This window comes from Felis catus, chromosome A2 (assembly GCF_018350175.1).
Source record: "Felis catus isolate Fca126 chromosome A2, F.catus_Fca126_mat1.0, whole genome shotgun sequence".
NCBI classification, from domain to species: Eukaryota; Metazoa; Chordata; class Mammalia; order Carnivora; family Felidae; genus Felis; species Felis catus.
This window is the reverse complement of record NC_058369.1, coordinates 16,238,690-16,266,321: the sequence shown is the minus strand read 5'-3', so window position 1 is coordinate 16,266,321 and position 27,632 is coordinate 16,238,690. Positions and strand designations below refer to the sequence as shown.

The 27,632-nt window shown below is 62.4% G+C and overlaps 1 protein-coding gene across 5 annotated transcripts; it reads left to right on the top strand.

Moving 5' to 3' along the window:
• Window positions 1-30: 30 nt before the first annotated feature.
• Window positions 31-27,555, top strand: ALS2CL (ALS2 C-terminal like). 5 transcript variants are annotated; one of them, XR_006592065.1, is made up of 27 exons: window positions 32-54; window positions 4,413-4,538; window positions 5,273-5,465; window positions 5,766-5,831; window positions 6,294-6,459; window positions 6,999-7,130; window positions 7,690-7,809; window positions 9,006-9,064; window positions 9,203-9,269; window positions 9,708-9,904; window positions 10,944-11,009; window positions 11,435-11,533; window positions 11,636-11,797; window positions 12,534-12,645; window positions 13,700-13,777; window positions 14,635-14,765; window positions 15,973-16,146; window positions 16,319-16,415; window positions 16,618-16,775; window positions 17,295-17,363; window positions 18,237-18,410; window positions 19,616-19,658; window positions 20,087-20,148; window positions 20,257-20,406; window positions 20,714-20,810; window positions 21,207-22,966; window positions 25,884-27,555. XR_006592065.1 is itself a non-coding variant. In XM_045049285.1 (26 exons), exons 2-26 carry the CDS (start codon window positions 4,436-4,438, stop codon window positions 21,285-21,287), a joined length of 2,856 nt encoding a protein of 951 aa, XP_044905220.1. In that variant the 5' UTR covers window positions 32-54; window positions 4,413-4,435; the 3' UTR covers window positions 21,288-27,555. The 5 variants fall into 5 exon arrangements, 2 of the variants coding, with proteins under 2 accessions (XP_044905220.1, XP_011289444.3); XR_006592064.1 differs by having other exon boundaries at window positions 21,207-24,253; XR_006592066.1 differs by having other exon boundaries at window positions 31-54; window positions 19,616-19,666; window positions 21,207-27,555.
• The last annotated feature ends 77 nt before the right edge of the window (window positions 27,556-27,632 follow it).

Here is a 27,632-nt window from a genome sequence, read left to right as displayed (position 1 = left end):
CATACACATCTGGCCCAAGGGGGTGCGGGGCAGCCTCGGTTTACCCCACTTTCGGTACGTTTCTCGAGCCCACCCAGCGCTGCGCTTGTGCTGGCCTCTGGGATTCGGTGCGGGTGGAGGAGGTTGCACCCAGGCCCAGAGCGGTCAGAATAGGGGCGGATGCCCGGGAAGGCCCCGCCAGGACGGAGAAGCCAGGCCGCTTCCCGGACACTGCCGGGCGGTCCTGGGAGCCCTTCCTGGGAAGCTAGGCGAGCCTGGGCCTGAGTGAGTGAGTGTGTGTGTGTTTAAGGCGGCGGAGGGGTCAGGCCCCTACCTCCCTCTCCCACTGGGTCCCAGAAGCCTTCGGACCCGGAGGTCTCCAGGGAAGGCCTCAGGACTAGACCTCGGGCGGGGGTGCGGGGGTCGCGTAGATCGCTAGGCGGGTCGGTCGGCTCACGCCCCAGCTCCCTCGAGCAACAACCCGGGGTGGGCGGGGCCGGCGGTGGGGGCGTGGCGAGGGGCGGGTCAGTGGGCGGGGCGGGCTCCGGGGCAGCGGGGAGGGGGCCGCGTGCGGGCGGCGGGGAGCCAGCGGCCGCGGCGACGCTCCCCGCTCTGGGCACCGGCACCGCGCAGGTAAGGGCGGGGCGGAGGTCGCGCGTCTGTGGGCGGGCTCCTGTGCGCCCGCTTGCCCCTCACTCCAGGTGGGACTTTCGCCTAGCGCCCCCTCGGGCCGCCGCGTCACCGTCCCTCCACGGCTCCTCGGTCCCAGGCGGCGCTCACATGGGGGCCGTCTGAGTTTGTCCCAAGGCACCGGCCCCGTTCCCCATTCCCCGCCCCGTGCCAGGGCCCTTCGGCCTTTCAGCCTCGTTCTCCCTGCCCCGCGGTTACCCGGCTCGAATTTACGGGCAGCGCAGAGATAGCGCCCGGGGTTCGTGCACCGCGCAGGGGATCGGTCCCGGGCTGGGGTGCGAGGGCCGCCCCCGGACCCCATCCAGCCTGAGAGACTGCCAGGAGGAGGTGACGCCTGCAGTGAGACCGGCATGGGCAATGCCTGGTGGCTGGGACAGGATCCCATGTTTGGGAAACTCCAGTGACTGTGCGTGTGCCAGGCAGGGAGGGGCAGGGAAGCTGTCAGAGACTGAGAAGGGTTGGGGGTGGGGGCGTATAGGACAAGAAGCTTAGAGGCATGGAGAGCCCAAGAAGGAGTGCTGAGGGGAGAAGCCAAAGTGGAGACTGAGGGGTCAGCTGTGACAGTTGAGCACCCCCGCCCTGGGGCAGTTCCTCTGTCGTGTGTCTACCACTGGGCTGTTTTAGGGGACTCTGGGGCAGCCCAGGAAAAAAACGTCCAGAGCAAGCAAAACTTCCTTGCTTGTCCACACCAGGAAATACCAGAGTGGGTGCCATGACAGGGTGTGGCCCAGGGGCCTGAGGGGCCCGGGGGGGCCGGGTCTTGGAGAGGGCAAGGGAGGCTTCGGTGACCCTGCCTGAGAGCGACCAGGTGTGGAGAGAGGCCAGGAATGCAGGGGAGACAGCAGGTCTGGCGGCTGGTTAGATCGACAGGGGAAGGGCAGCTGACTCACCTGGGCACGCCAAGACTAGCCAGTTCTGTCCTCACCCTGCCCCACAGTGAGCACCAAGGCTGCCTGAGGAGGTAGGAGGCTGGGTCCTGCTGGGAACTTGCTGTGTGCCCTGAGGCAAGTCGCCCAGCCTTTCTGAACCACCTCACTCAGGTGACCTGGCAGGACCGGCAGCCAGAGGCCTGGGTCTGAGCCGTGCACATGCTCTACAGACATGCTCTACAGATAGCGTCTCAGCCCCTCTCTTGCCTTCCTCGGCCTCAGTTTCTCCATAGGTGCTTCATGTGCAGCCTAACACTAAGGAACCTTAGAACTGGGTGGAGGGAGAGGGTATGGAGGCCATACTCGTGACCAGAGCCCGGTGGGTTAGGGGTGTGACGGGTTTGAGCAGGGGTTACTCCTGCTGGGTCCCTCTCACGTTATGGCTCAGCACCTCCCCCTACCCCCAAACACACACACTCCTGCATACTCGTGCGTGGTCTGCTCCCTGCTCTCACTCTCTTGGTTGCCTCCAGGATGAAGGCCCAAGCTCTCTAGCCGGGGAGCGGGGACCTGGGCACCACCAGACCAGATCCCCAACCTCAGCCGCAGCCTTCCCCACCATTGCCTCGCCAGCCATGCTTAACTTCTGGCCTTTTCTCTGAGCAGTGTACCTCAGTTCCTTAGAGGCTGACGTCCCTTTGGAGCCACGGATCTGGAAGGGTCCTGGAGTAAATGCCAGTCTGGGTCTGTAAGACTCATCCGGAGGGTCCCTAGGCTGCTTTGAGCGGTGAAGGAGGCTGAGGACCAGGTCTCTGCACCCAGAGCAACTCCCCACACCAGTTTATCATTTCTAAGGAGGACTCACATAGTTTGAAAGCTCTGATCTAAACGCACCCCTATTTCACAGAGGAGGTGACTGAAGCCCAGAGGGGAGCAGGGCTCTGGACAAGCATGGCCAGGACTGAGCAGTGGGTAGGGGGTTGGCAGGGGGTCCTGTGGGAGCAGCTGAGGTATGGGCCATGGGTCCAGGGTAAGGGTAGCTGCCAGCCCCCCAGCGAAGGGCGGGGGACGCCTGAGGTGGAGAGGGGCAGAGAGCTCTATCTGGGGTGCAGTGTGGCTGGGGTGGACCCCAGGTCAGTGTGAGTGTGGGGGATGCCTGGTGTTCAGGGCCTCTCGGCGTCGAGCTACTGACTGCAGGTCCCCACTCGCCCTGATCTGGTTCCTAGTCCACACCTCCTGTCCTGGCTGCACCTTCTTCCTCCACCTTTATTTAGCCAGTGTCCTCGCCTCTCAGTTCACACCCCCTACTGACTGGCTGCCAACTGAGGATGGAAAGGTCACGCCCACCCCCCAAAGGGCCTTTCCCTTCTGTCAGTTTCTGGAGCTATGGGGGAGGGTCGGGGGGGCCGGGCCCCACTTGCTGTACCCTTGACCCCTCGGCTGAGCTCTGCGGATCTGCCTGAGTTGACGTGGAGCCACCTGTCCCTCTGCCCCAGGTGGGGTGGGGGGAGGTACTGGGGCTGCCACAGGGGCCCACAGAGCAGGCCACAGCTGGGCAGCTGGCCGCTTCCCCTTCCTGTCGGTCCCTCCCAAGGCCTCGCCCTCCTGAAGCAGCAGCAGCAGGAAAGGTGGGGCAGGAATGCCGGGGCCTGGGCCCTTGGCCAGCGTTCTGAGACACCCGCCCTGCTGCCCCAGAGCCTGTTCCCTAGGAGTTGTAGGTTTTGTCAGGGGCCCGGAAAGGGCGCTGGGGCTCCACCTGCGTCACCTGCCCATTCCGGCAACCCCGATGATATCTCCCACCCCACCTAGGTCAGCTAACAGCAGAGCCTCTGAGTGTCAGAGCCAGGGACAGGCAGTCTGAGGGTCTCAGGCTAAGAGACCCTGAGATGTGTGGTCTCGTCCTTCGGGCAGATGAAGTTTGCTCGGTGAGGGCACCCGGCTCTGGTGGGAGAGCGCTGTGTCTGTTTGGAGGCTGCGGCCTGGCTGTGGGGGTGGGTTGGAGCCCAGGCCCCTTGCTGACCCTCCCTCTCGTCAGAGAGCCACATCCTCAGGGGATCCCTGCCTGCTTGGTGGGTCCGTCACTCCATGGTGGGGAGTCCAAAGACTCAAGCCCACCTGCCCGCCCCCACAACCCGTACCTCTTTCCTCTGGGCACAGCAGGGTCAAACAGGTTGAGGGGCACGGAGGGTCTGGCTCTCACCCCTGCTGACCTCACTCTGCCACTGCTGGGCCCCGTCTCCTCTCCAGCTGTCACCACATCCATCTCCCCAAGTCTGATGTTGGGTCCTACCACGCTCCCTTGCCCTGAGATCCTCCATAACTCCTCCACTGGCCACGTAGGCCACTCTTGTGGGCCACGCATGGAGCCTGGGCCCTCATGCCCGTGATCCTTTGCTCTCACTGTGCCCATGATCCTTTGCTCTCACTGTGCCCATCTGCATGGCCTGAGCCATGGCCTTGAGAAAAAAGCTGGGTTCCTCTGACAGTGTGTCCTTGTTTCCAGAGACTCTGTGGAGGGGGAGCTAGGTCAGAGTACCACTAGATATTACTCTGAACCTCGGGAGCCACGGTGGATGTTTGAGCAGGGGAATGAGCAGGCCAGAACTGGGCTTGAGGAGCACCTGCCTCTTGGGCTAAAAAGAGGTGTTTCCCTAGGCAGTTCTGAGCCCTCACTGCCTCTCCATCAGGTCCCCTCTGCTGGGCCCAGGTGCAGAGCAGGGCAGGGGTCAGTGGTTGGTCCGGGCGTTCCCCTCTGAGGCGGCCCGGGCTCACCACTCCGTTCTGTTGTGGGCAGTCCCGGGCACATGGGCTGAGAGTGTGGCACTGACCGTGCTCTCCCTGGCGCCCTCTCTCTGGTCTGTGCCCCATTCGCAGGCCCCGAGTCCAGCATTCTGGCCATGTGCAGCCCTGAGGAGGAGGCCCTGCTGCAGCTGGAGGAGGTCTTCTCTTCCACCCTCGCCCGCATCAACAGCCTCGTCCTCCAGCCGCTGCTCACGGCTGGTGAGTCTCAGCTCTGCAGTGGGAGGGCGGGGGACGCAGGAACCATCCTGGGACCCCGGGACCTAGCTCGTTAGACTGTTCGAGGCACGCACAGCCTGCTCAGCCTCAGACGGGAGTGGGGACACTCGGGACTGGGGCTCTGCCTCTGGTCGCTGGCTGCTCCCTTCTCAAAGGGACCCCAAGGGGCCAGGCCACGGACCCCGAGCCCAGACTCAGCTGTACATAGAGTCAAAGTCCCACCTCTTCCAGGGCACAGGCCTGATGCTCTGCCTGGATTCTCAGCCTGCTCTCACCCAGGGCACGGCTGGAAAGCAGGATGCTGAGTTTTTACTTCCAGTTTGGGTCTCACTTGTGAAGTGACCTTGGTCAGGTGCCTTCCACTGAGGGGCTCTATCCACTCATCTGTGAGAGGGAGGGGACCATAGGACCTTACAGACCCCGCATCCCAGACCCCAGGAAGTCCAGAGACTCGGGGGGAGTTAGTGTACGTGGTGTCCCTGCTTAGTGGGGGGGTGGACATGTGCCCCACTTACTCCTCAAGGGTGCTGCCCGGCTCTCCGGCTGCCTGTCCCTGCTGAGTTCCAGGGGGCCACATCAGCTTCCTATCCAGAGCCAAAGACCCCGAGGAGGATGCAGAACCCTGGCCGAGGCTCCTGGGCTGTGGGGGCCCCTCCCCTCGAGGCGGAGAGGCCCCGCCCCCTCACAGCGTGGTTGCCCCGCCCCCCCTCCTCCAGAGCCCTCGGACCCCCAGGGCAGAGAGTGCCTGCGGCTCTTGCAGCAGCTACACAGGAGCTCCCAGCAGCTCTGGGAGGTGACGGAGGAGAGCCTGCACTCGCTGAGGAGGAGGCTGTGCCACCAGGACTCCGTCGGGCTGGAATCCCTGCTGTTGTTGTGCGGCGCCGACCGCGTTCTACGGGTGCACGTAGAGTACGGCGGCGAGGAAGGCGGGGGATCGTCCTGGGCCTAGGGCTCCCCGGGTCAGGTTTAGGTTTGGGTTCGGTCTGGGGTGGGTCAGCCTCAGGGCCTGGGGCCTTAGCCTGGCACAATCACAGACACCCCAGACCTGAGCCTTGGGGCCTCCCAGGGAGGAAAGACCGAGTTAGAATTATCTGGTTGGGCCAGGGCTGCGGGGACTCGGTGAGTGGGGTCCGAGGACCCCGGAAGGGCAGGGGCTTGGGTCTGAGGCCGTGGGCTGGGCCTGCAGGGTGTCTCCTGTGCTGTCTGTAGGTACATCGAAGCCTACACTAGCTGCGTGGTGGTGCAGGCCTTTCAGAAGGCAGCAAAGAAGAGGAGGTGAGCACAGGGTGCTGCGGGGGCTCTGAGTCGGTGGGGGTGTCCGGGAGGGAAGGCTGGGGAAGTCCCATGGCCACAGCAGCCCGTGTCACAACCCATGACTCATCCTGAACACTCCTGGTTCTAACAATTCCACACTGATCCACACCGGAAGGCGGGGGGGAAGTCTATGGAGGCTGTGAGCCAAATCCAGATATCCACTAGCCAAGGCCGACCCTGGGAAGGGGAAGGAGGGGCCATCCTGTTCAGGGTGGATGGTTGTCCTCGATGATCCCTTCACCCCGAGATATTGTCGTTGAATCTCCTCCAATCAGGCGACCGTGTTCGTGTGATATGAGAGCGGTTTGGGGTCTGGGACTGCTCCTGAGATCTGGGGGCATTAGCTGGGTTTGGGTGGGGGATGGTGGCAGGGACAGAACGTAGGAGGGGGTGAAGGCGGCGTGTGGCCCTTCCTCCACTCAGCGAGTACTGGCGGGGCCAGCGGAAGGCGCTGCGGCAGCTCCTGTCGGGCGTGAGCTCAGAGGCCTCCGTGGGCACAACGCTGGTCCAGGCGCTCCGCCAGCCGCTCGCCCATCACGTGCAGCAGTACGTGCTCCTCCTGCTGAGCCTCGGGGACACCGTTGGGGAGGTAGGTAGCAGGGAGGTCGGGCGACCAGGTGCTGCTCAATAGGCCTGTCACTTGTAGGGACGCCGGGGGAGGAGAGGAACGGTCCTGGCTCAGGGGACCCATCTGACTCAGGAACCCTGGCTTGAGAAAGACACAGCCATGCTTTTGGGGACGTGGCCCTGTTCTGGGGGGTTCGCAGGGACATGGCCTTGCCCTGGCATGTCTGAGGTACATGGCCCTGCTGTAGTGGAGCCAGCAGAGACCCGGGAAGCAGATGGAGAATCATGTACTGGGTGTGAGGACACCTGGCCCAGGTCCAGCTTTGGGGGGGGGGTGTGTGTGTCACCCAGTGGTCCTCTGGAAGCACCTTCATGCTGGCCTCTCCCTCAAGGAAGGGCTGGCAGGGGGAAAAGGACAAACTTTGGCTTAGATCCAGACCTTCTGACCAGCTGGGGCCAGGCCAGGGCCGGGGCAACCATCACAGGGTGGCGGAAGGTTCTGACAGGCCCCCCCACCCCCACCCCTGTCCCCCACTCACCAGCTGCTCTGTGTCCTTGCAGCGTCACCCCACTCGGGAGCTGGTGGTGCACGCGGCCACCCTCTTTGGGAACCTAGAGTCCTTCATGAGGCAGGCGCTGGACCAGGCCACCGCCACGCAGGCCCTCTGGCACGCCCTGAGCAGCCGGCTGAGAGTGAGTTTGAGGCCTCAGGGCGGGTCAGGAAAGGGGACTCTTATCAGGCAGGGGCCAGGTGGCTGTGAGGTCCGTGTGTCTAGCCGTCCTCAGGCACTTGCTGAGTGCCTCCTGGGCCAGGCCGTGAGCCGGCTCTGGGGAAAAGCAGTCAGAACTGACTCTTTCCTGAGACGCCACCTGGCGATCACGTCCTCATGTCACCACCCACTGTGGCACGCACTGCCCCTACTGGGGTCGGCGGGGGAGCCCCCTGTGCCCTGAGAGGGTGTGGCAGGCCTGGGACCCAGTGTAGAGAATTAGGGGAACAGAGAAAGGGGACAAGAATCGCCAGCGAGAGGCAGGGACCGCAGAGCCCCGGTGAGTGTTGTGGGGGGCTCGGCGGGGGCAGTGGCTCGAGGTGGGACGGGCCTCAAAGCGAAGCTCTGAGACAAGTTTGCTGCCCCCACCCCCTCCAGACCTTGGAGCCCCACTGTCGTCACAGAGCTGGGGGCCTCCGGGAGATGGTTAGAGTGGGGGACAGGGGCGCCTGAGCCCTGTGCCTCCCCGCCCTCCTCCCCAGGATGTGCTCTGCACCCCTGCTCGCAGACTCCTGCAAGACAGCCAGGACATACCTGTGACGGTCACCCCGCTACGGGCGGAGCGCGTGCTGCTCTTCGATGATGCCCTGGTCTTGCTGCAGGTTGGGGTGGGGCTGACCAGAGGTCCTGGGGCCGCAGCGGGGGTCGGGGGCCTGGCTGAGAAAGGAGTGGGGAGCGAGAACTTGGGGAGGTGATGGGGGCCGAGAGGCAGTCATTGCTGGGGGTGGGGGGCGGCAGGCCCCGCCATCCCTGGAGCAGGGTGAGCTATCGGGCAAGGCCGCGCGAAGTGCGTCCCAGTCCCGGCTGCCATCGCTGCTAACCATCTGTACCTCGGTTTCCTCATCTGGAAAACGGGACACTTGTGAGTGAGTTGGTCTTCAGCAGGAGCCGGACAACTCTTGGTTCTTTCTCTTCCTTACTTAGGAGGGGAGCCCCAGATGGGAGGTCAGGGGTGGCCCTTGGTGACTGAGGAGGGCTGGATGGATCCAGGCACACACGAGGCTTCTAGAAAAAAGTACTGTGTAGAACCAGGGCCTGGGCTCTGGACGTTGCAGAAGTCAGGGGGGAGCCAGGGCTCGGGTTTGGGATTGTTTCCTGGCCTGTAGTATCCCCCACCCTTGAAGTCATATGGCCCTTGTGATAGCCATGGCGCTGTCTTCTCTGTCCCCTCAGAATGCCAGGCTGGGGCTCCCCTGCAGACTGGGAGGCCGAGGCCTGGGGGGAGGGGGGGGCTGCTACTTGCCCTGTCTAAACCTGTATCTCCTGAAATCTGGTTCACTTTGAGCTCCTCTCCACTCTGTGCCCCAGGTACACCGATGAGATACTTCAGTGCTCTGTGCCCTTTCCTACCTCTGGACCTTTGCATGTCCTGTACCAGGCCCACTCTTATCCCTGCCTGTGTCTGGCACACTCCTCCTGCCCTTCGGGCCTGGGCCTGGTGCCTCCTCCCCCTGCGGCGGTGAGGCAGTGACCTAGGTCAGGCAGGAGGTCGCTGCATGCAATCTTGTAGAGGAAGGGGCGTGGGTCAACTCTCCGAGCAGGGATGGCGGTCCAGATAGAAGGAGCAGCACAGGGTCATGGATGGAGCCGGAGGCGAGGGAGGGGCTGCTCCAGGGTTCCCAGCCAGGCCCTTGGATGGGAAGGGAGATGGGGAGCAGGCTGGGCGAGCTGGACTGAGTAGCCTGGGGACGCCCGGCCGCGTGGCAGCAGGTTGGTGCCTGGAGCACAACTGGCCCAGAGCAGGAGGGGAGCGTCTGGTCTGGGCCCTGGGTGACACCAGTGCCCCATCTCCTTCCAGGGCCACAGCGTCCACACCTTTGATCTGAAGCTGGTGTGGGTGGATCCTGGGCAGGACGGGTGAGCGGCCCCCTCCAATCACACCCCAGGCTTTCTCTCCCTCCACCTACCCGACACCGCCCGCACCCCAGGGCTTGGGCCTCCCGGAACACCCTCCGGAACGGAGCTGGGGCCTACTCGTCACCTCCATCTGTCTAGGTGCACGTTTGATCTCCTCACACCTGAGGAAGAGGTCTCCTTTTGCTCCAAGGACCCCCAGGGCCGGGTGAGTGTGGGTGGGTTGTGAATCGGGGCGGGGCGGGGCCAGAGGAGTGAGGGAAGGCAGCAGGAGGGCAGGGGGAGGGCACAGGTGTACCCCCCCCCCCCCCCCGGAGGCTCTGGGACCATGGCCACAGCGAGTCGGCGGTCAGCCTGGGTCGGGCCTCAGAGCGCCGTGGAGAACAGGGTACTTGGCCCTGTGAAGCCGGGATTGGGGCCTTTGCGGGGGCCTGCCCCGCGGCTCTGTCTGGCTCCCCCGGCAGGCACCGAAACTGCACACGAGGTCTGATGCAGGGCCTAGGGAGCAGCATGGAGCCGTTAGTTGGCTTTTCCCCCAGACGACAGAACAGAGGGGGAGGGGCGTGGCGGGGGTACTATCTGGAGCTTCCTAGAGGGGCTGCCTCCACAGCAGTGACCTATCCTGTGTTTCCCCTGTCCCCACCAGATGGTCTGGCAGTGGAAGGTGACTCAGGCTGTGTGCCAGGCCCTGCGTGGGAAGAAGGACTTCCCCATGCTGGGGGCGGGCCTGGAGTCCCCCGAGCCCCCCACCTGCCGCTGCGTGGCATACACCTTCCGCGCCGAGGGTCGGCTCTGCCAGGCCACCTACGAGGGCGAGTGGTGCCGGGGCAGGCCCCATGGCAAGTGAGTGACCGGAGCTCCGGGCCGAGCGAGGCAGGGGTCGTTGTGGGAGTCTGAGGACAGATGGGACCCACATGGACCTAATCACCCGAGGGCACGAACCAAAGGCTGTTACTCCAAATCAGTTGGTCAAGCCTGTTTGTCCCCCGGTCTCTCTTAAGCTCTATTGGACAGGACCTGGCCCATAGTAGGTCTGTGCCATGTAGAGTCTTGGTGAGGGTGATGACACCAGAAGGCGTGGGACAGGCTTCAGGCGGCTAGCCTGCAGGGCTGCATTGACTGTTCTCGGGAAGCTGGGGGAGAATAATGCTCATATTCACGTAGCACCGTCTGGTGGAGGAAATGGTTTGCAGATACCTGGCCTCCCCCAGCCCTTACAAGACCCCCCTGGGCGAGTGTCATCACCCGTTCTGGAGGCCCAGAGGCTGGCATGACCTACCCAAGGCCTCAGGGCAGGTTATAGCGTGAGTCTGGCTTCAGTCACAGGGAGGTGGGCTTTTCAAGACCCTGTGGTCCCACCCTATGCTCCAGCTGGAAAAGCCAGGGCCCCGAAAGCAGAAGGGACTTGCCAAGGTTATGCTCATAAGCACGTTAGTTTCTGATACCTTGCCTGCTTCCAGAAAGGACTTGAGGAAGCAAATGAACAACAAAAAAAAAAAAACAGAAAAAACAATGCCGTGTCAGAAGAGGGGAGGAGGATGCTAGAAGCCACTGGCTAGCGCTTGACTTAAGCTTGAAGTTTAGCTCTGAGCTTCCCGTTGGTCAAGGGAAAAAGGGAACCTGGATGTTTCCAGAGCTTTCCCTGTGGGGTGTGGTGAGTGTGCCTGAGGCTGCTGGGCTAGTTGTGCCTGGAGTCGAGAAGGACTGAGAGCCCCCTGTGGGTCATGGAGCTCAGAGAGAAGGGCTGGGTGGGGGCAGGGAATCCAGTCTGGGGGAGCTAGGGCTCTGAGAGTGTCTGTGGTGGAGGTCAGCTGGGGGCTGTGTGCGTGTTGAAGGACGGGTCGAGTGGGCCTGATGTGTGTGCCCTTCAACTGTCTTCCAGGGGCACCCTGAAGTGGCCAGATGGCCGGAATCACGTGGGGAATTTTTGCCAGGGCCTGGAGCACGGGTAAGGCTGGGGCTGATGCGGGAGAATGTGGCGGGCGGGGGAGTGGTTTTCACCCCCGCCACCGTCACCAGCCTGGCCCCATCCTAAATCCCCGAACCTCAAGCAGGAACTTAAGGCCATTTGGTCCAGTTCCCCTTATTGCACTTCGGGAAACCAAAGCCCCGAGGAGGGGTGGGTCATTGGAAGGAGTGGTCAGGACCGGAAGGTGCTCCCAGGATGCACAGGGGGGCGGGACAGGGGGAGGCGTCCTCAGAGTGGCTCTTGGGAAGAACAGACGGCTGAGCACCTGGGCGATTCTCCTCCTTGTCTGAGAAGGCCCCTTGGAGGCGGGGACGCTTCTGGTGGCAGGGAGGGGTGTCACGGGGTGTCCTGGTCAAGGTGGTAGCCTGGTGCTGACCGCCCCCTCCACGCACCCACACTGACAGCTTCGGCATCCGCCTGGTGCCCCAGGCCTCCGAGGACAAGTTTGACTGTTACAAGTGCCACTGGTGGGAAGGCAGCATGTGTGGCTACGGCATCTGTGAGTAAGTGACCCTCGGCGCCATGGCAAGGGGGGCTCTTGGGGCGGGCACGTCCCCTGGGCCGAGCTCCGGGAGGCAGGGCCAGCTGTTGGTGACCCTCTGCAGGTACAGCACTGACGAGGTGTACAAAGGCTACTTCCAGGCGGGCCTGCGGCACGGATTCGGGGTCCTTGAGAGCCCCCCACAGGCCCCGCAGCCCTGCAAGTACACGGGCCACTGGGAGAGGGGCCAGAAGAGCGGCTACGGCATCGAGGAGGATGGTGACAGGTGAGCGTTCCACGGCCGCCCCCCGCAGGGTCAGGGGGCTCAGGAGACCCCCACACACCAGACTGAGCAGGGCGTGGGTCCTGTGGTCAGTGCGTCCCGTCCGTTTGCCCCCTCAGAGTCTCTCTGCAGTCACTCACTTCCTTTCCGTGGCCTTGGTTGTTGCTGAGGCTCAGGATGAGGGAGCCCTGACCTCCTTGATTAAGGAGCCTCCCAGACTGGCCCTTCCTCGCGCTGTCCAGGAGGACTTTCTGACCCCCCAGTCTAGTCCCGTGTAGGGATCACAGCCCGTCCAGGCTCTCTGGGCTGTGAGAGGAAGCCCGGGGTCCTTGGCCTTGTATTTGAGGCTTGCCTGTCTCTCTGACCTCACCCCTGCCGTGCTGCCTGCGTGCCCCCCTAGACCAGCCTTCTAGACCACTGAATGTCCCCTTGTACCTGTCGTACCTGTTGTAGGCTCCTACCTCCGTGACTCTGCATTCCATCACCCTTCCTGCCACCTCGCCCCAGGAAGCCTGCCAGGATACCCCCCCCCCGCCCCGCCCCGCAGGCAGGCTCCCTCCCTCCCCCATTTTCTGTTTCTCTTGGAGGTCCTGACCTCACTTGCCCCATGTCTGAGTTGAGTAGATTCAGGCGATATCACTGCTCCTTATCCGCTCACCACCCTCACCCCCTGACCCCAGCCCTGCCAGCTTAAAAGTGCCCAGGAACGACTCTGATCCAACTCTGGCTCCTCCCCCAGGGGTGAGCGCTATATTGGCATGTGGCAGGCTGACCAGCGCCATGGCCCAGGGGTCATGGTCACCCAGGCAGGTGTCTGCTACCAGGGCACCTTCCAGGCGGACAAGATGGTGGTGAGTGGGGTGACCCGCGTGTATCCTGAGCCACCCTTTCCTTGCACTGGGGCTGAACCCCCGGCTCTGAGGGTCCGGATGCTAAGCAGAGGCTGGGCGGCGCTGGATGGGGCGGAAGCTGGGTTCCTAGGTGCTAGAGGGAGACAGAACCTCTCAGTCCCTGCCCCTCCCGTCTCGGTTTCCCCATCAGCACCTCAGGTTGACTACTTACTATAAGCACAGTGAAATCAGCAAGAATGAGGTGCATGGTGAGGATGATGCCAGCAGTCACTGCAACTGACATTGATAGACTCCTAACTGGATACCCAGCTCTGGGTTCAGCCTCCCAGCACCATCTCGTGGGATCCTCCCCGTGGTCCCGCGGATCGTGTCATCGTCCCCAGTGTATGACTGACAGATGTGAGGCTCAGAGAAGTCAGAGAACCTGCCTAGTGTCACCAGGTCTCCTGAGCCCGGGCACACCAGCCCTTGCCTCCTGCCTCACTCACACCCTGCCAGGTGCTCTGTTCCATGTCTGGCCTGGTGACTGTTACTGTTATTATGGCTTGTGCATTTGTTTATGGGGGAAGGATTGAAGGGGGACAATAAGATAAGAATGGACACAAAATAGATTCAGATAGGACACAAATTGGATCCTGTTTGGCTCTGAGCTTCCTGGCGGCCAATGCCACAAGGAAGCCTGGTTGGTTCCACTGTGCCCCCTGGGTCAGTGATAGGGAAGTGGGGATGGGTGAGGAGAAGCCCAGGGCTTCTTGAGCTGTGGGTGGGGAAGGGAGGTCACCCAGGAGGCCTCCTGAGAGAAGCCACTGGAAAGGAGGAGCCAGGTCCCAGGGAGTCATTCAGGATAACCCAGGGATGAGGTCCACGGAACGGGTGCTCAGGGCTTAGCAGGCCAAGGGCTGGCATCCCACCTAGGCACGGTCCTGGGAGGTGTGACAGGGCTCAGGACCCGGGTTGATGCCTGCCTCCTCTCCTCCTGCTGGCCCCTCCCTAGGCCCCATCTCCTGGCCCTTCCTAACTGACTGCTTTGACTCTCTCCGGCTTCCTTCCCTAGGGCCCAGGGATCCTCCTCTCTGAAGACGACTCCTTGTATGAGGGCACCTTCACCAGGGACCTGACCCTTGTGGGGAAGGTGAGGGCCACTGAGACCTATCCCCTCCTGGTCAAGCCTTGGCTGGAACCTGTAATCTCCCCACTTGGACCCAGGGCTGAGGGTGTGGGCGGTGGGTGAAGGTAGGGACGTGCCTCTCCCATGTCCACTGCGTCCAGAGGGTGGGCACAGTGACCCCCTGCCGTGGAAGTGGACTTCGAACCCTGGTCAGAGTCAAGAGGGGACAGGTGGGTTTGCCTTGGTGCACAGGGTGCTGGCGGCCTGGCCGTGTCTCCCTACAGGCCCCTCGTTGGGAATCCACCCCCTCCACCAGCACTGGCGCCTTGGAGTTAGTGTCCTTCAGAATGTTCCTGCCTGGGCTGACCCAGCAGAAGGCAATTGGGTCCCTGCTTGGGCCTTTGGGAATGTGGGGCTGTTTCAGTCTCCTGGTGACTGGAGGGCACTAAGGCATCTAATGGGTGGGCCCCGAGTGCTATGAATGGGACACTCATGAGGCAGGGACTGTCCCTCCCAGGGCCAGCAGGCCCTCAGGCCTTGCCTAGGCCTCTTCCTACTTCTGGACTTACCTCCTCCCCCCGTCCCCCGCCACCAAGTCCTCCAGTAGTGGCTCTCCTGCTGTGACCTGAGAGTCCCTTTCTCTCTCCCTGCCAGTCTCCCACCTGAGGTGAGCCCTTGGGCCGTTGGCACAGCTCTAGGTCAGGGGCTTCTAAGGTGAGGGGATTAGGAGCCCCTCAGGGTGGGGCAGAGTGAACGGATGGTGGGAAGGGCACCCACCAGACGCTAGCTTCTGTGACCGAGGATGGACAAGCAGGAGGCCTGTCATGATTGGATGGGAAGGCAGCTGGACGGACAGACCTTGTCTCCTTCCCTGGCTGCAGGGCAAGGTCACCTTCCCCAATGGCTTCACCCTGGAGGGCTCTTTTGGCAGCGGGCCAGGAGGAGGGCTGCATACCCAGGGCCTGCTGGACACGGCCGCCCTCCCTCCAGAACCAAGTGGCACCCGTAAGAGGTAAGAGCCTGGCCGCCCGGCCCGTGCATTCTGGAGCCTGACTGGGGTGTGTCTGTGTGTGTCTGTTTCCACCCCAAGGGCTCAGGTCTCGTCAGAGGGCCTTTTCTGTATGTTCTCTTCGTTCTTTGTTCAGTTCCGAGGGCCCAGGTCACACGGCCCTCAAGTCAGAGACTCTCGGAATCAAGGGCTATGGCCTAACTTCGTACACCACAAAACCGGAGAAAAATATTAGGCACAGGCTTTGCTTCCACCCTGCTTTTTTTCTGGGAAGGGTACAAGACGGTGTGTAAAATAACACACGTAGACAAGAATAAAATGGAAAATAAAAGTGCGAGTTGGACTTCAAGGAAAGAAACATACAGATAGGCCTCACAGTGGTTATGGCTGAGCATGAACCTGGCTCTGAGTTCCCTGGTAGCCAAGGTGAAGAAGGAAACTTGCTAAGTGGACTTACTGTCACTCTCATGGGGTATTTGAGAAGAGGATAGACTTCTTCCCATGGAGACAGAGTTCTTCCTTGGGGAACCGTAGTTCAAGTGGCGACTCTTGCTGTGTCTGTCAAGGTGCGGATCACAGACAGCATTTCAGATGTGGGGGTGGGGGGGGAGGGGGGGGGAGAAGAGTTGATTACTAGACCCTTCCTCTTTGCTCGCTTCTTCTCCCTGACAGCAGGACCTGGGAGTAGACAGCAAACCCCAGAGGCCTGACCAAGCCTGGGTGGGGTGCAGGTATAGGCAAATCTGTGAGCGTGATGTGGGAGGGCAGCGCTCCACGGGGCACATGCAGCCAGACCCCCGGGCCCGTTGGCCGAGATAAGACCAAGCTCAGGAAGGAACCAGGTTGGGTGGGAGGGAGAGCGGGGTCTCAAGGCAGGGGGATCCTGGACTTTGGGCCCGTTAGCTCTTAGGGCCAGACGTTGCTGTTGGACTTGGCCTCCAGCTCTTCAGATCTTTCTGTCTCCTTTCCAGGGCCCTGTGTGTCCCTTTCTCTCTTCTCCACCGGGGAGCAGATTCTTTCTGTCCCTCTCTCTGCCTCTCCTTTCTTTCCCTGGAGCCTTGGAGGTCAGCCCTCCCAGTCTGCCCCCCCCCGTTCCTGGGCTCCGACTCTAGGCCAGGTGGGACATCCCCCTCTCCCCGAGGGCCCGGACGGGGTCCTGCCCACCGCAGCTCCAATCCCTGCCTCCCACCCTCCGCCACCTCCATCACAGGCAGCTAGGTGTGGGCGCCTTCCCCGCGGAGAGCCGCTGGCAGGGCGTCTACGGCCCCTTCCGGGACTTCGTTAGAGCCGGCTGCCCTGGGGACTTGCAGGAGGCCCTGCTGGGCTTCCACGTACAGAACTCGAGGGACCTTCGCAAGTCCCAGGAGTACCTGTGCTGCGAGAGGTGAGGCGCGGGCGTGTGCGTGAGTGTAGGCACGCGTGCGCCCAGCGGGGCATCCGGAGGGCCGGGGTTGGGGGTCTGTGGGACTCCCGCGTGGGCTGGGGAGGAAGGCTTCCTGGAGGGGGCAGGCCAGGACCCAGGTGTGGGTGAGAGATGTGTGTGCGCGGTGCCCCAGGACCCAGCCCGAGGACCGCGCGGGCAGAATGGAAGACGTCCTGGATGAGCTGCTGCAGCACCGGGAGCCCAGAGCCCTGCGGCAGTGCCTCAGGAAGGTGAGGGCCCTCGGGCAGGGGGGCCTGTGGGGAGGGGGCCTCCTCACTGCCCCTGGTGCTGGCCTGAGGGGCCAGCCCGGGGACCCTTTCTGCTCAGGGGGCCTCAGTGTTCTCATCTGTGAAACGGGAGCAGTCTTGGGAGTCTTGTCGGGGCTCCAGCCCCTGGCCCCGGTCACCTCTTTGTTGCCTTGGCACCTGCCAGGCTCTGAGCAACTCGCTGCACCCCCTGGGAAAGCTGCTCCGGACGCTGATGCTGACCTTCCAGGCCACGTATGCCGGCATCGGGGCCAACAAGCACCTGCAGGCGCTGGCCCAGGAGGAGGTGAAGCAGCATGCCCGGGAACTCTGGGCTGCCTACAGGTGAGCTCGGTGGCCTGTTGGGGACAGCCACAGCCCTGTAGAGGTAGAGCTCTGCTCTTCCCGGATGTCAGGTGCTCTGCCTAGCCCCCTGGGCAGGAACGGTGCCTTTGGATTGAGAAAGAGCCGGAGGCCGAGCAAAGGGGTTAGAAGGCAGGGAGATTATAGCACGGACTTCCTGGAGCCAGAGTCGGAGCCTCGACGGGCCCTGAGCTGACCCCTGACCCCAGGGGAGCTCCAGCCCCCTGCAGGCTGAGCCTGACTCTGGACTCAGACCCCATCTAACGTCACAGATGGGGGCCCTAGATGCTGTAGTTCCTTCTCTTTTGGGGTTCCAGCGCTGTCAGGCTGACGCCCTGTATTCCCAGCTTCTTAACTGCAGAGGCTTGGGAGCCGGGGCTCTGGGCCTCACGCTCCACGGCTCTGGTGGTGGGGGCGGATGCAGAGCCCGCTGCCCTGTCCTTTGGGGACTCGGGTTCCGTGGGAGGTGGCAGCCCAGCTCTCCCTGTCGTTGGTTTGCAGGGGTCTGCTGCAGGTGGCCTTACAGCGCAAGGGCCAGGCTCCAGAGGAAGACGAAGATACAGAGACAAGGTGATTGCTCCCCTGGGGCTAGGTTCAGGGAAGCCTCTGGAACCTCCTTCAGAGGATAGGGGGAGGGGGGGCTTCTGGGGAAATCTCAGGGCTCATGCTATCGACCACGCATTGTTCATTGCCCACGAAGATCAGAATGACCCACGACCTCTGCTCCTTGAGCGACCTGGGAGGAGGCCCCGCCACAATGCATCAAATGCATCTTTGTTCGGGACGTGCCATCCCAGGCTCATCTCTTGGGTGTGCAGGGGGTGAGCAGCTGCGCCGGGCACCCTCCTCCCTGCACACAGATGGGGAGACAGGCCTGGCAGGGGCTGAGCCCGAGGTCGTGCAGAGTGGGAGTTGCGTCATTAAGCCTGTCTCCTTAGTCCCCCAAGACCACACCTTCCCGTTCTGCCTTTAGGTTTCAGGCCGAGAGATCCTGATCAGGGAGGCCTGTCACTGCACTGCAGGATGCGTGGGAAACGGGGCTAGACGTTGGGTAGAACTTCCCCTCTGGAGTCCTAGGAAGCCTAGAAAACCAGGCGGCAGAACTGGACTAGCCTGGAATGACGGCTGAGTGCTTTGCCGCAAGTCCCTTGTCTGTCCAGGGCCCAGGTTTTGCTTTCAGTCGAATGGGGATCAAATCCCACCCCACTTGCCATTTTGGTTGTGAGTCAAATGAGAGAATCAGGAGGCCCCAGATTTCAACCGAATGAAGGAATGACCAAGAACAGACTTAGGAAGGGCTTTCTAGAGAATGGAGGGGGCAGGGACACTTTGTTGGGGGACAAGGGGCTCTGTGGGCTTTTTGAGGGGCAGCCCAAGTAGGGGTCCCTACCCCCTAGGCTCCCACCCTGCTGGCCCCAACCTGTCCTGACCACTTTCACTCAGGGACGTGCAGGTGCACGGATTGGTGCTGCCCCTTATACTGCCCAGCTTCTACTCGGAGCTCTTCACGCTCTACCTGCTTCTCCATGAGAGGGAGGACGGTCTCTACAGCCAGGGCATTGCCCATCTGAGCCTCTTCCCCGACACCAAGCTGCTTGAGTTCCTGGATGTGCAGAAGTAAGCCTTCCCTCCTTGCCATGTTTGCCAGGGCCCCCATGTACACAGGATACGAAATGCAGTTCACATTGTCTTTAGCAAAAAAGGGGGTGGTGCTAATTGGCTCGGGTGCCCATGAAGTTCTAGGATTATGCTGGTGTGGTGGGTTTCAGGTGTGGCTGGATCTAGCTATTTAACCTCACGGTGAAGGGAAACACCGTCTCTTTTGATGTATCTCTGGCTCCCATTGATGGTGAAACACAGGGTACCAGCCATTCAAGGTTTATACTCTACCAGCTCAGTCCCCACACCGTGCCCCAGGGAGCTGGTGTCCCCTTCCCAGCTCCAGCCGGGAGCTGTCCCTCACTGGCTTGGCTGGGGTCTGGAGCCCGCCCCTAAATGCTGGCTGTGGCCCACAGCGGCCAGCCTGCCTCAATGTCTGCCACTGGGGCTGGGGCAGGCGTCCTGCTCCCAGCAGCTGGACTGAGAGTGGGGGGAAGGGAGATCCTCAAGGGGAAACTGAGGACTGTTCTGGGAGCAGGTCCCTTCTACCCTCAGTGCCCCTTCTCATCCGTCGATACTATGAGTGACCGCCTGCCCAATGGGGGGCATGGGACCTCTCCTTCCACACCTGGTCTCCCTTGTCACACCGCGATGGTGTTTCCCACCCACCCCCTCCAAAACCCTGTTTCCCCTTTCATCGTGAATGTCTCCTGCACCTGACTGGTCACCAGCCCAGACACCTGGTTGCCAACCGCTTCCCAAGCTTCCTTCCTCCCCAACTCTTGCTGCTGCCTCTGTGCTGCTTCCTCCATGCTGGCCTCCCTGCTCCATTGTTTCCCCAAGTCCTTGCCCTGTGCTGCCCTGCATGGCACCCACATCCCTCCCTGTTCACCAGCCTGCACTGGCTCACCGAGCCTCCAGAACAGTCTCTTCTGCTGTCATTCTCTGTCTGGCCCAACCCCTGGGACTTCGCTCATAGGGTCCCTTGGCCCACAGCGCTGCCCCTCACCCCTATCCAAGTTTCAGGGGGGCCGTCTTCTCCAGGGATCTGTCCCAGCCTCCCTTGCCTTGGTCTCCATGCGGGAGCTCCAGGGTGCCATTGCAGACCCCTTTCCTGCGCTCAGTCCTGCTACGGGACACGGTATATGGGGGTTTGCCCTCTGACCTCAGACCCCGCCCCCTCCGTCTGGCAGAGGCTCCGTGTCATACTTGTTTAATTTCAGGCACCTGTGGCCCCTCAAGGACCTCACGCTGACAACCAATCAGGTGAGAAGGTGGGTCCGTTAGCTGCCCCAGGTAGGGGGGAGGCCTGAACCCTGAGCTGGGCCCCCCACGGTTTGCTCAGGCCTCTTTGTGTTTCAACAAGCCCTTGGGTCCGGGGGCCACCGAAATAGGTACCCATAGGGACCCAGTGACTATCGGCTATTGGAATCATTATCTTCTCTATCCATTTTGGTCCCCCCAACCTCCTGGAGACCATTTATCCCACTTCACAGTTGAGTAGACTGAGGCTCACGGTGGAGCTGTGACTTACCCTGGGTCACTCGAGCTTCTGGGCGGGGCTGTGCTGGAGCCAGTGATGGGGAAAGGTGGGCGGCAAGAGCTCCAGCCCCGGGAGGGCCAGAGGGACGGAGCTGGGGGGCGGACCGTGGCCTCATCCAACCTGTGCTCCCCCCCCACCCCCCACCATGCAGAGACTCTCCCTGGTCAGGGACAAGTGCTTCCTGTCAGCCACTGAGTGTCTGCAGAAGATCATGTGAGTCTGCGCCCTGGGGAGGGTGGGGGACCAGAGGCGGGAGTGATGGGGCCCCTGGTGGGGACTGAACCCAGGGGCCTCGATCTGGAGCCCGCTACCCTGCCACAGCACCACGGTGGACCCCCGCGAGAAGCTGGAGGTGCTGGAGAGGACATACGGGGAAATTGAGGCCACCGTGTCGCGGGTGCTGGGCCAGGAGCACAAGCTGCCCATGGACGACCTGCTGCCGCTGCTCATCTACGTGGTGTCACGTGCCCGGTGAGCCCCGGGCCAGGCCGGGAGCTGGGGTGGGGGGGCTGCAGGACGATCCCTTCCCACCCTGCCCGGCCCCCAGCCAGGACACAGGCTGAAGCCTTCAACATCAGGGTTTCTGAGCACAGCTTTTCTTGGTACAAAGCGGGAGGCGGAGGCCCAGAGAGGCCCGCCTCGGGTCCCGGGTGGGGAGCAGAGCGGGGGCCACCTCCCAGGTGTCCAGCCACCCAGGCCGGGGATCCTTCCCCAGCCGCGTGGTGCCTGCCCCTGATGGGCCCCTTCTCCCTCTCACTGCGGGGGTGGATGCCTCCAGAATCCAGCACCTGGGAGCCGAGATCCACCTGATCCGTGACATGATGGACCCCGTCCACACGGGAGGCCTGTATGACTTCTTACTCACGGCCCTGGAGGTGAGGGACAGAAGTGGTGGACTGGGGCCAAAATACCCTGGTCGGTGGGACAGACCCAGGCGCATGGTGGGGATGAACCCAAATTCACTGCTCGTGTGTGCTTCTGGGGGGCGGGCCTCACCGAGCCTCCGGGCCTGCCCTTGTTGAGGGCGGGGAGGCCCCGCAGTTCACCCCACCCCTGGGGCCCCGGGACCCTGGGCATGTTCCAGGCTGCATCCCTGAGCGGACCGGGAGAGGGAGGCCCCACGTCCTTGCAGACTGTGGCTGGGGGCTGAGCTGGAGACGTGGTGCTCCCGGCCCGGGAGGCGGCTGTGCTCCCTGGTGTTGGGCCGTGTTTGTGTGGGGCTGGGGGCCGGCAGGCCAGCTCCCCCATCAGCCTCGCCTCTTTCCTGCCAGTCCTGTTATGAGCATATCCAGAAGGAAGATATGAGGCTGCACCGCTTTCCCGGCCGCGGGGACTCCAGACGGCCCTGGTAGCCCGGCCGCTCCCGGGCCGACCGCAGAGCTGAGAGGGGCCGCCATGGTCCAGCCTGGCCCTCGTCACCCACAGAGCGGAGGACAGGAGGGGCCCCTGGAGGCGGTTCCCGGAGGGGAGGGGCAGTTAGTTTCTTCCAGGGAGACGTTGCTGCTGCCTGCAGTGGGCCAAGGGCTAGGGTGACACGCGTGGGCCCGGAGCCGGGGGCTCCCCCTCCCCCTCGCCCTGCCCCTAGGTCGGTGTTGGATGACCTCCCTGACCTGCAGCGGCTCACCGGCCTTTTTGCTGCCCGAGCCTGGCTCCACACGGACCTCGCGGGGCCTCGGCATCGCCGTCTGTTTACCAGTGGACTAGATGGTCTGTGATGGGCCTTCTGCCCGTCTTGCTGGATCCCGGAGTCCTTCTGGAAGTTTGACTTTTTAGGCTGCCGGGCTGAGATTCTTACATCATCGTCGGTGGTGTTCCCTGTTTCCTGGTCAGAGGCTCCACGTTGCTAGTGAGGCCGCTTTTCATGAGGCCTTTTGTCCGGGGGTGGCCTCCTAGGGTCCTGCCTCGTTCCCGACTCTGCACCGGGACTGAGCTGGTCTCTCTGGGCTGCGGGGCTGGACAAACCCCAGTCCACCCTGACCTGCTGGGTGGCCTCCGGCAAGGTCCTAAGAGCCACATGCTTGCAGCCCATGGACCCGTGTGCAGGGGGACAGCAGTGGCATGGGGCCATCTGTGCTCTGTCCAGGCTCAAGACCCTGCAGGTGCAGGGGGAGGACAGGGGGTCTCAGGGGCCTTGGGGAGAGGAGGACTTTGTTCCTACAATGGTTTCCATGTGGGACTGAGAGACACGGGAGCTCCGTCTTGGGGCAGCCTCACCCCTGCCTGGCCTCGATTTCTTCTCCCCACATCGAGGGGCTTCCACCTGGTGACCTGCGGGGGCTCCCCCTGCCCTGTCACAGGAGACGTGTGACAATAGGCGGGGTGACTGATCTGAAGAAGTCCAGGGGCGAAGCATGGGGAGAGGGTGGATTTATGCAGGGATGTCGCCCTGGAGGGAGAGCTGGGCCCGGCCGCCACAGCCGCCCTGCCACCGTGCCCTGGATCGTGAGCAACTCAGGTCACCGTCCTTGGCTCCAGGTGTGCTCTCCATAAATGAGCACTGACCTCGAGGCCCGTGAGGGAGGCTCTCAGAAAGCCCAGCCACTCCTGAGCCCCAGGCGGAAGCCCCCCAGGAGTCTCAGGGTGGGGGGCTGGTGGTGGCTGGGGGCACCCACAGACCCTGAGAGGATGGAGGGCAGGAAGAGTGAGGATATCCGGATGCCGTGGGCCTTCGAGCTTACCCAGGACGCTGCCACTGCTACTTTAATCCTCTCAACGGTGACCAGCTCCTTCTTGTCCCTTGACGAGTAGAACACGCTTGCCTCAAGGCGGCCCTGAATGGTAGGACGCCTGTAGCCTCACCCCAGAGGCTGCCCCCCCAAGCTCCCCCCCAGCCCCCCACACCACCCGGCCTCCGTCAGGATCCGAGAACTCTCACTGTAGCTCCGATTCACCAGGACCCCTCCACCCGCCCTGTGGCCGGGCCTTGCCCAGTACCAGCGGAGCTGGAGCCTCTGGACAGGGACGGGAGAGGCCGAGGGCGGCCGCGCCGTGGCAGCCAAAACCCGAGACAGTGAGGACATTGCCAGCCGAGGTCAGTGCTGCATTCACAGAAGAGACGCTTGGAACCGGGCAGCCCGCCTGCCCCGTGGGCGCCTCGGGAGGCTGATGGAGACGGGTCACCTGCGGGGACCCCAGCGAGGACCTCTCCCAGCTGCTGCGGGAGCCCCTTTGGCTGCAGGGTCCTACGTCTCGGGAGGTCAGGTTGGCCACCGGGACCTCATGATCCCCTGTGCCGGAGAGCTGCGGGCCCAAGGGGGCCCCGTTCCTTGACACCTGCAGGCGGCTTTCTGACCGGCTGCACGGGGCCGCACCAGCCCTGTCCCCGGGGGCCTGGGTTTGGGGCTGAGAGAGAGACACCCGAGAGGTTAAATGACCTCTCGGTGAGCAGACGCGTTGGAGTCACAGCCTGACCTCCCCCTCCCTTCCACGGCAGCCCTGGGCCTACACGCGGCCTCCCATGGCGCCCCTCAACTCCTGCTTCCTGCACCCGCATTTCCCTTCCTCCCCACCTGCTCTCCAGCTCCCGCCCCTCGTCGTTCTGGGCCCCACACGCGCCCTCCTCCGGTCCCCTGGGTCCCAGGCTGCTCCGTCCTCACAGGCCCAGCTCACGTGAGGCCCTCATGTCCCAAAGAATGAGCCCCCCGGCCCCGCTCCAGGGCCCGCTCCCTGGCCCAGTCGTGTTACTGGTGCCTGACGGTGGGTGCCTGCTCCCCCGCCCTCGATCTCCAGGCGCAGCAACGCCCTCCGCCTCTCCCTGGGCCAGCAGCGATGGCAGTGAGCGTGAGGGTGGAAACAGGTGGACTTGGGAAAGGTTGGACTGTGAAGGACCCCAGCCCCAGGCTGGGTCCGCATTCAAGACTGGCCCGGGTGGCATCTGTGAAAACAGAAGCCCCTCGGGTGTGACCAGCACAGGCAGGGACCCACGTGGAACGGAGGGCTGGCCAGGAGCAGCCAGGAAGTTGTTGCCAAACCCTCAGAGAAAGGGGGGAAAAGACAACGCCCTCTCTGTTTGGGGCTCAGGTTCCTGTCCCCGGGGCACCACACCCGGCAGCAATGTGGCCAGTCCAGCAGGTTGTCTCCGGGCGCTAATCTGTTGCGGGTGTTGCGCTCCCACAGCAGGAAATGTCACGAGGTGGCCAGGTTACACCTGTTGACCAGTTGTGGCTGGTGATCGGTCAGGGCACAGAGGGGCCCCACGAAGCCCCCCGCCTCCCTCCCTCAGTCAGCGAGCCTCACCAGGGGCCTCTTGGATGCCAGCCCCGTTCCCTGCACAGGCTACAATCTGGGACGTGGCCAGCAAGGCCCCAGCCCTCTTTAGGTGAGAAGGGCCAGCTGTCCTCCCAGAAAGGGACCAATGACAGGGAGTAGAGGGAAGCGGGAGAAGCCGAGTCCACAGCTACTGAGAATGGGAGCTGCCAGGCATCTTGAGGGATGCCAGTTCTGACTAGGCCTCTATTCTGATCGCCCCCAAGGGTGCTGGGAGCCAGGGCACGGCCCAGACAAACCCCTTGCCCACTGCAGCCTTGGACAAGGCTGGAGGGAGAGTGTGGGGGACAGCCAGAGGGGCGCGGGGCTGCTGGAGAAACCTTAGCAATGCTGAAGGGAGGCCAGCCCTCCCTGAGCGGGGACCAAAGTGAGCCTCGTGGCCTCAGCTGTCGTCTCTCCCAGAGGGATGGCCGCCCACCGTGGGACCAGTGAGGGGCAGGGACTGCCCTCCTGTGGCCACTGGGGAAGGGGTAAGTTCAGGGTTAGAGTCAAGGTCAGTGTTAGGGGTTAGGGTTAAGGTCAGAAGCAAGGTCAGCGTCAGATTAGAATAAGGGTCAAGGTTGGAGTTCAAGTTAAGGTTAGAGTGAGAGGAAATGTCAGGTTCAGGTCAGTTCAGGGTCCTGGTCCAGGTCAGGACTTTACTGGTTGGCCTTGCTCACCCAGGGTTGTGTGGACGTGAGCTCTGGCTTTGACTCTTGCTGTGGGCCGGAACCAGGGGTGGGGGCCAGGCTGCCAAGGCCTTGGTGTCCCTGTGACCGTGGCCCAGTCCCTCCCCAGACTGGGTCTGGTTTGCTGTCTCTAAGAACCCTCACTGTGCAAGACCACTGTTCTGCCATCCGGGGAAGGAAGAGAAGAGTGGGCAAGAGGTGAGGCTGGGGGTCTGGCGCCGTGAAGGTGCCCGGGCAGCGACCCCTTCCAGATGTGGTGCTGGTGCCGCTAGAGAGAAGGGCTCAGTTTGCAGAACGGGGCTGGAGTCACTAAGTACAGTATTCATGACCCACCCGAGGCTGGGGGCTACGGCCCGGCCCCTGCAGCGTCCTGTTGCGGTTTTAAACAAACATTCATTGAGTGTGGCCGGGACTCCAAACCGGTGGAAGTAAGTAAGACCCGCTGGTCCCCTGTGTTGGGGAGCGGCCGGTGTCTGGGCTCTCTCCCCCGGCGGGGGGTGTTAAGGAGGGTTTGAAGCCTCGTATCTATCTGAAATTCGCATCTGAGGTTTGCCAAACAGGAGATCTCTCAGCCCTGGCTCATCAGCAAATCAGAACCCCGGGGACAGAGAACAGGGAGAGGCTGTGAAGGAGAAGGGGGGTCTAAGGGAGTATTCAGCTGCCCCCCTCACCCCTGGGCCAAGCAGTCCTGTGACGCTTGCTGGGCAGTGCAGGGGTGGGGGGGGACACAGAGTTAGCCAGAGCGCTTGGAGTACCCTTGGGTGAAGGCTGCTGGTGGCTGGGGACAGATGAGTCCTGCCCTGGATTTTCCCTGGGGACAGTGACCCCTTCCCTTGCTCTGCTGGCTGGAAAGGACCTGCAGAGGCTGGTCTGCCCAGGGCAGCATCGAGGCTCTTCCTCTGTGTGTCCGAGCTGGGGCGGCTGTGCCCAGGGCGGGGAGGGGCCTGGGTCTGTGTGTGGGGAAGGGCTAGCAGTCCTGCTCGTCTTTCCCAGTCCTCCAACTGTCACTTCCAGGCCTACCTTCGGAGGCAAGCGCTCCCCTGCCACCCCCCACATCTGCAGTCCTCGGGAGACGAGTGGTGGGAGAAGAGAGAGCAGGGGACCAGCAATGCACATGGGACCTCCCTGAGACCCAGGTCTCGGGGCCACTGCTTCATCCAAAGGGACCTTCTACACCCTGCTGGTCATACGGCCGCACCAGGCTCAGTTTCAGGAACCAAAAGAACATAAGAGGAACCAGGTGCAAACTGTCGGTTGGTGGGGGCGCCTGGGTGGCTCAGTCGCTTGAGCATCTGACTCTTGATACGAGCTCGGGTCGTGACCCCAGGGTCATAGGGCCTGAGCCCTGAGTTGGGTCCGCACTGGGTGTGGAGCCTGGTTAAGATTGTCTCCCTCCCTCTGCCCCTCTCCCCCACTCACACATGCTGTCTCTCTCAAAACCCAAAAAAGCCCATCAGTTGGTGCCCGCTCTGTAAATGGTGCAGACAGGCTGTTTACCGGCAGCCTCTGGTCTGTCTCTGACACCAGTGTAAGACCCTCTTAATCACGAGTTCGTGCATTTCATTCGGGTGTGGCCAAGGGTCAGTCCCAGGCCCCAGGCATCCTCAGGGATAAACGCAGGTGCCAGCCTCTGAGCTGAGACCAACCCTGTGCTTGCACACTGAACCTTGCCGTCGCCTCCGAGGAAGGGGGGCATCGGTGATTGGGCGGCTCTTGGTGTCCCGTCCTGCGTGGGGTCCTGCTCGCTGCAGGAGAAGGAGCCCAGGAGGCACTCACAGTCTTCGCGGTCAGGGCAGGAAGGGAGGGCTGCGTCCCGGCAGATGGCACCGTGGAACTGGAACTCGAGGGATGAATTTGCCAGGCGGGGGGTTGGCACGCCTGGCAGAAGGAAAGGCAGGGACAGAGGCCGGGAAGTGGGGAAGGGCCCGGCCTTCCCAGAATGTGGAGAACTGCTGAACCGAATCAAGGAGAAGTCAGGCAAACCCAAGGTGAGAAAGCCTTGCAAAACCCGTGGGAGCCTTTTCCCACATTTCCCGATTTTCACCCTCCTACGATGTTGTCCTCTGTCCCCATGATGGTTGTCAAACACCCACCAATTCTTTCTCCCTCTTCCCATCGAGATGCGGAGGCAAAAACCCCTGCCCTTAAACCTTGACCTTTGACGATGCAGTGGGACAGAGGCCACCAGCCTTGTGAGGCTGGGATCCAGAAGCTCACGTGGCCTCTGCCGGTTCCCCTGGACATCCGTGCTGGGAGCATTTCACCACAAAGAGAGAAGTCTGCCACCCTGAGCGGCCATGTGGGGAGACCGTGTGGGGACAGCAGACAGAGAGAGAGGTGGATGCCCAGTGGAGCCAGCTCATCGGGGATCTGGTTGTTTGGGTCTCCCAGCCCAGACCCTGAGCACATGAATGAGAACACTTCTGGGGTGACTGCGGCCTTGGCCGCCCTCTGACTGGAACCTTAGGAGACCCCCCTACAAACAACAGCTGCCTGGCCTAGCCAGTGGGCCCCAGATTCATGAGCGAACCAAACAGCGCTGGTGTTCCAAGCCACGGTTTGGGGCTGTCTTTTTAATGTGACAACAGATGAACGGAACAGTCCTTTCGCCATTACCCACTATTCATCATTTAATTAAAAACACTTTTATATGCTTCATTTAAAAAAAAAGTTTTTTCTCATTGCATGAGTAGCATCTGACTTTAAAATTTTTTTTTTTTTATTTTAGAGAGAGAATGTGAGCAAGGGAGAAGGGCAGAAGCA